Source organism: Neolamprologus brichardi, chromosome 3 (genome assembly GCF_056152115.1).
Source record: "Neolamprologus brichardi isolate AB-2024 chromosome 3, ASM5615211v1, whole genome shotgun sequence".
NCBI lineage: Eukaryota > Metazoa > Chordata > Actinopteri > Cichliformes > Cichlidae > Neolamprologus > Neolamprologus brichardi.
Genome location: NC_142106.1, coordinates 36,129,007 through 36,136,088, shown reverse-complemented (window position 1 = coordinate 36,136,088; position 7,082 = coordinate 36,129,007). Strand labels below are relative to the sequence as shown.

The 7,082-nt window shown below is 40.5% G+C and overlaps 2 protein-coding genes across 2 annotated transcripts; both read left to right on the top strand.

Moving 5' to 3' along the window:
• Positions 1 to 205: 205 nt before the first annotated feature.
• Positions 206 to 3,607, top strand: LOC102781919 (homeobox protein HMX3-like). The gene is made up of 3 exons (XM_006807717.3): positions 206 to 771; positions 1,290 to 1,487; positions 2,139 to 3,607. Exons 1-3 carry the CDS (start codon positions 522 to 524, stop codon positions 2,564 to 2,566), a joined length of 876 nt encoding a protein of 291 aa, XP_006807780.1. The 5' UTR covers positions 206 to 521; the 3' UTR covers positions 2,567 to 3,607.
• Positions 3,608 to 4,270: 663 nt separating this feature from the next.
• Positions 4,271 to 5,769, top strand: LOC102787928 (uncharacterized). Its single transcript, XM_006807738.3, has 2 exons — positions 4,271 to 4,532; positions 4,821 to 5,769. The coding sequence occupies exons 1-2, from the start codon at positions 4,334 to 4,336 to the stop codon at positions 5,363 to 5,365; spliced, it is 744 nt and encodes a 247-aa protein (XP_006807801.3). The 5' UTR covers positions 4,271 to 4,333; the 3' UTR covers positions 5,366 to 5,769.
• Positions 5,770 to 7,082: the final 1,313 nt, after the last annotated feature.

Sequence of the window (7,082 nt, the reverse complement as noted above, 5' to 3'; positions counted from 1 at the left end):
CTGTGTCATTATGGACAAGAAAGTGAAACCTGAGTGTAACAGAGTTATTTTGTGAATAGTAAATATAAAGTGTGCATGGACAAAAGTAACCAATAGGCGGTACTGTGCACTGTGCCATTCTTCATGGAGCTTTCTCCATCTCCAGCCCTGAGGACAACACCGTATCTCTGCCTTGGTTTGCTCCCTAATTGACCTAAATACAGCATCTCTGCGGTCCCTCAAGGCAGACTATCTCGCAGCCCACACGAGAGCATACAAACTACGAGACCGTGTCCGGGTATTTCCTGGAGTAATTCCTCTTCGCTTTTTGCCCTCAGCTCAAACCCGAAACGAATTTGCTTTGTGTATCTCGTAACTGTAGCAGGCTGTCCTCACATGGACTGCGTCGGGATGGTCTGCGCGCAGAAGACTCGTGTGGCCCGAGATAAGACGCCTTCCCAGGAATGACAGTATAAAATTTACGTCTGGTGGATTTTAAAAGGGTTTTTTTTTTTTGTAACGGGCGGAGTCATAAAGTCAGCATGTTGGATGATAAAACACCGATACTGAAATCCGGTCCTCCATCAAGAGGTTCATCTTTTTACATTGAGAATTTGCTGGGAACTACAGGAAGACGTTCTTCAGCCGAGGAGCGAGCGGAGACTCCGAGCTTCAAACTTACTGGTCACGACCCGGGATTGTGTTCGGGTCTGGAAACGAGGCGTCTGAGCGACACTGACAGGTCGGACGGGAGCGGAACATTTGCAAACACAGCGAATGGCTGCTCGAGAAGTGAGTTTGCTCCTGACCGTCCTTTTCGTCCCATCGAAAAGGTTACTGAAAATAACAAATGATCGTTTTTGTTTCGACGATTTGTTCCTTGTTTGCCGCTTACAAGATTGGGGTTAAAATATATAACTGATTTTATTATTAATAAACAAACATCACCCAAACCCCCACATCTAACATTTATGATTTATGCATCTCGCTTTGGGGTCTCAATGGGGCAAAAGTGGACTTGACACATGGTCAGGGTTCACTGTCCCTTCCCCCGTGCGTAAAACATCCCGACTCTCCGATTATCAGCCATGTAGAAGCCAACAGCATTTGGCATCTACACAACGATCTAACAACAATCTCCCTCTTGTTCTTTAAATAGACCCGCAGCGAAGAGCTGATGCGTATTTATAATCTTGGAGAGGACAGGCAGCATGAATGCGAGCAATTCCCCGCTGTGGCACAAATCTGACAGTGTGTAGGATGATTTAAAGTAACTTTTTTTTTTTCTTTTTTCACGACATCCTTTGCAGGGCTTCTTTGCAAAACCAGCCGCTCGCACGAACACGTAGACCCCGTGCTAAACAGCGAACGGGATTCCCCAACTTTAACGGGAAAGGCGGAGGAGAATGACAAACCAGCCGAGAAGGAAGGCGACGGTCTGACAGACGAGAAGGAAGAGGAAGACACGCGCTCCTCTTGCGTCTCTCTAGGGGACAGCTGTGACACAGGTGAGCTCAAAGTACACGTAATTCATTAAAAACGACACACAAAAAAACCCAAATAATGTCTTGTGCTCTGCTATAAGCACGCATGCGCCGTTCTAGTATACACTTACTCAAGCGAAATATTTTTTTTTTTTTTCCATTTTAAAAAAGCAGCATTTGCAGAGCTTCTTGGTTAGGTGCATTTTCTTTCCGATAAGGTGCATTGACAGCAGCAGTGACCCAAGTTTTCAAAAGTTCGCATTAGAGAGCAGGGGTGCAGTTAGCATTTCTTGGGTCTGAGGGCCATGCCCTGCTCTGTCTGTTACAGCAGAAGTGGGCAACATGTTTCATTTGATTTGATTTTTATTTTGATGTAGAAATTAGATAAAAGCAAAGGACGATACATTTAGTAACTGAATGTAGACATTACATATAAAAATATTAAACTATATATCTAAATGCTATATGAACATTAAATTAGCTTAAATATTGCAAATTGCTTAATAGCACTGCATAGTTCATTGCATTGCATAGCAGTACTGCCTATTTGGAGATATTCACCTGGAGACTTGTTAGCATGAATTTGATCAATTAACAGCTACATGGTCTGTAAATGCAACACTAGAAATATATATAAAACTTTTAAATGAAGACACTGCTTCTTCTTGGCCTCAGGTGACATCACAGTGGTGCGAAAGAAGAAGACGCGCACTGTGTTCAGCCGAAGCCAGGTGTTCCAGCTGGAGTCCACCTTCGACCTGAAGCGTTACCTGAGCAGCTCGGAGCGAGCTGGGCTGGCTGCGTCGCTGCAGCTCACCGAGACCCAAGTAAAGATCTGGTTCCAAAATCGCAGGAACAAGTGGAAACGGCAGATCACGGCAGATATAGAAGCCAGCAGCACCACTGCACCGTACGCCGCCCAGAGGGTGGTTAGAGTTCCCGTGTTGTATCGCGAGAGCGTCACTACCCCGCTGACACTGACAAACCTGCCCCACGTGTCACCTCCAGTAGTTGGCTTCTCTAACTCTGTTAACTATTCGCTGTCTGGCCACTTCACCCATCCGGTGTCATTCATAACACCACAGATGACCGGGCTGGTGTGACTTAAAGAGTGGAAGAGATCTCGTATACCTGTGACTCACATGAATCAAATAATGATGCTGCAAAATGTTCATGTTAGAATATTCAGTAAAGTTAATCCCTGCAGTGCACTGAGCATTGTCATCCTCTGTTGAAATGTTTCCTTTGGATGTTTTCTGGAAGTTATTTAGACAAATACAAGCAAATTTAGATCAAGGTGCCTGTGTCTACTTTCAGCATTAAACTTCCTCATCATTAGCAGAACCTTTATCAATTTATTGTAAGTAAAGGTCATTTTTTTAAGATTTAGTACCAAATTTAGCACTACCAGGAATAAATTAGTATTACTAGAAATATGGAAATTGTGATGGATATTTTTGGACCATTCAAGCTGCCCACCATCCTGTCCTCTGTGCTTTACTGAGGACATTTCACACACATAGTCACATAGTTTCCAACTAAAGCTTTAGTTTGCGATGATTTCTGTCACTGGAAAATGTAGGGGTCCACGTACTTGGAAGAGTCAATATGTTTATGGCGTGTAAAGCAATGTAAAAAAAAATTAAAACAAAGAAAAAGATACTTTGGGAATTCATTAATTTGTAAATGTATAAGAAAAATCTGGAAATGAAAACACAAACAATCAGGTTACACATAGAAAAATCCTCTGAGGACAAAAATCAGGACCAAAAGTTCATTTTTGTATACTTTTTTCTATACTTTATGCTTTCAACTTGTATTCACATGCTACAGATAAAGTTTTTCTTTGCACTGCTGAGTTTCCCATCCCACTCATCTTCTCATGTGGCTTTAGACTGTTGAATTCTTTCTGAAATTTGAACCCACACACGTGACCCATGAGTACTAAAATGTAGCTCATTTATGAAATAAAAGCCAGTATGGTGTTTGTGATATTGTGACTTTTGATAGCTGTTAGCAGGGGTAGGCTATTAGCAACACTGATTGACCGACACTTTTGTTTTTTGTTGTTAATTTAAGATGATTTTAATACAGAGTTTTGTACACTTCTATGTTCACATGTGAATAAAATTTTATGCACAAGGCGTTTCGTGGTTTCTTTCCTATTTCTTGGTCATCAGCTGTTTATTTGGCATCTTTATTTGGAATTTAGGTTGTATGTGGGTTTAAAAATGTAAAAAAAAAAAAAAACAACTTATATATGCCCAAGGGGCAATTAAGAAAGAAAAGAGGGTATCACATGAGATGAATAGTTTTTAATAGTGTGAGTAACATTTTCAAAGAAAATAAAAAAGAACAATGAGGTTAAGCTGAGATATGCACAATGTTGGAGGCCAGATTAGAACAGCTTATTGTGTTAAACTTGGCTATGTTATGCGCCCCCTTAACCCATAATTCTCATGCTGCCAGCAGTTAAAATGCTGTCAAAATGACATGTTAATGTTCTTTACAGAGATACTTAAAAAAAAGTATTTAGCATTTTAAAAAAATAAAAATAAAAACATAAATACGTAAATAAATAAAACAACTGGTAAGGTTTCCAAACTCTTAGTTTTTGCATACTTCCCGAGGAAGCAGGGTGGACAGAAAGAAAGCGCACAAACCTCCAATATGGCAGCCAGACGTAAATCTGCATCCCGCCCTCATCTGCCCCCTCAACCTCGCCAATCAAAAGCTGCTAAACCGCAGTCTTCCGGGTCGTTGATTTACTGCGCACCGGCTCCTCTGTGCTCTAGTGGCAGCCGAGGAGCAATGGTGCTCGGAGCATCCAGAGACGTTGGTGTTTCGGGTTTCTCGGAGGAGCAAATGAAATGCCGGGGAATATGAGCAAAGAGGATGCCCCCAGTCGGAGCACTTGTTTGACCTTCACAATTGACAACATCCTCAACCTGAGGCCGCAAGAAAGTGGAGATTTGGACTGTTCAAACGGGCAGAAAGACGGTGGATGTAAGAATGTTTTGGAGGAGCAATATGAGGATGTGTGGGACGTCCGAAGGACAGATGAGACAGGTAACTCTGACGGATATACCCAAATACCATATCTTTAAATTTAAATTTCATAGAATTAAAGGGAAATTTTAGGCTAATTAATCTGTTTAGAAGCACAACGATAAAGATCCAAATAGATTAAAAAAAAAAAACCGCTCAAAGTTCAAATTATTAGTGCGAAAATGCAGAAGCGCTTACAGGACGCCGGTTTGTGTCTGCTTTACTGGAATGTTGCTCAGCTTGTTCGCAGGTGTTTTTACGTTTGCCTTTACCGCTGCACCAAAGCACATCTTGTCGCTCCGTTCACAGTGAAGCCCAGAGTTCAGCGCGGGGGAAACACACCGCCGCTCACCGCTGGATCCTGTCCGCAAAATGAGTGCAGCGCTGAGGAGCCACAGCAGCAGCAGCACCACTACCAACAACAGCAGCAGCAGCAGACTGTGGACTCCAAAGCCATGGTAAAGAAGAAAACGCGCACCATCTTCTCCAAGCGACAGATATTTCAGCTCGAGGCGACTTTTGACATGAAGCGCTATCTGAGCAGCTCGGAGAGAGCGTGCCTCGCGAGCTCCCTGCAGCTCACGGAGACCCAGGTGAAAATCTGGTTCCAGAACCGCCGCAACAAGCTCAAGAGACAGCTGTCCACGGACATGGAGGGGCCGCTGGCCGCCGATCACTTTACAGAGGCAGGAAAAAACGTGCAATTACCAACTTTTTACAAAGACAGCAGCGTGCTGGGCGGATGTTTGTTACCCATACCGTTCCCTGTCGTGTACCCGATGGCAAACGCCGCGCCTTACATTTACTTCTCTAACACTGGCAAATACTTTGGCCTCTTCGATGCAGACTGTTGAGTTGTCTCTTGGGTGCGTGGACACTCCGACTTACAGTCAGCCCAAATTTTTTTGCATGATACGTCTGATCCTTTTTTCCATTTTTAACTTTTTTTAAATGAGTTGTCAACATATCAACTAATTCAACGTGCATGCGCCACTTTTTGGTTTATCACTAATATTATTATTATTATTGTTATTATTATTATTATTGAATTTTATATACAGAGTTTATCATCTTGAATAATTGTGCATGCGTTCAAATCCACGGAGCAGTTTTCCTTTGCGCAGTAATGTCATCTGAAAGAATGTACCATACGTTAAACTCCTGATGCTGCATCAGCCTTACTACCCTGCAATAATACTTTCTGTTTGTGTGTGTTCATTGTTTTTCCTGTGGAGCAACACTTGGTTTGTATTTATATGGCCTTATCATTCTTTTGTTTTTTTAAAAAACAACTTTTATCTTTTGTTTTCACTTTTATAAGACTGTTAAACTGTGAAGACGGTTATTCTACGACGATCATATTTTGCAATAAAACGTGTAATATTTGCAGTTTTAAATGTGTGTTGACTTGTATCAGGAACAGCAACAAACAAACAAACAAACAAACAAAAAAACCCCAACAGATAACACCAAAACACGCCCAGATTGTATTTTTAATAATCCTTTATTTATTTTTTTATTAACTCATACTCCTACCTTTCCTTTCACTTTGTATGATGATTTATTCAGCGTTAGATCGTATTTAAAGATTATAGTAGACTGTCAGGACTTTATCACTGCAGGGAGAAAAATAAAGTTCAATAACGGAGAGCTGAGAAATCCGGGGCACACTATTTGCTTTACAGTGAACGAATTGTAAATTTAGTAGTTAAACCAACTTATGATTTTGAACTGAATTAACTAATGTACCACAAAAAAAGAAATGAACCGTCTGTTGTTGTTGTTTTACTCATTAAGTAAATTAGCTGGTTAGTGTTTCCTTTGCTATCCCTAATATTAAAAGCAGAGACCATAAGCTGAATAATGATCACCAGTTATCACCTCTGTGTTGACATGCTGCTAAAAGTATTTTACAATCTGCAGAAGCTTTACAGTCTCTGTTAGTGCCTTCTTGTGTGTTCATCCCCCTGTTATACCGCAGAGCTGTCAGGATGCTCATGCTGTCTCTCAGAAATGTGTTTAAACAGATGACAACTTCTTGGTGTTTAATTAAAAGCTCTGTAGCAACTCTCCATTGAAAAATCCAAATCCTAAATATATAAAAAAAATATTTAAATAAATTGAATGATTTATTGGTTAGAAGAAAATTTAAAGTTGTAGAAGCCTGTCAACCTTCAAATAAATTGTCTTAATTTAGACTGATATGCTACAGAAAGTAACCGAGGAAGAAAAGTTTATTTAGAAAGCACTTTCCAGAGACAAAGTTGAACAGTGTTTGACACCAAATATAAATAAATAAATGCCTGTAATAGCTGTAATGCAGATTTGGAAGTTCTGAAGTTAAGCGATGAATGAATATTATCAAGTTGTTATATGAATAATCACTTTCAGCATAAGACACAGTATTAGTAAATATTACAAATCGCAGAGATGAGTAAAGACCTGTTTCTGGTAAGAATAAGCAACTTTTTCTGTTCAGTTTCAGCACAGATGTGAAAAAAAGAGGAAACAAAAAGAGAATATTCAAAATGCTCACAGAGATATCTTATGTGTTGAGCCTATTTTTCTTTC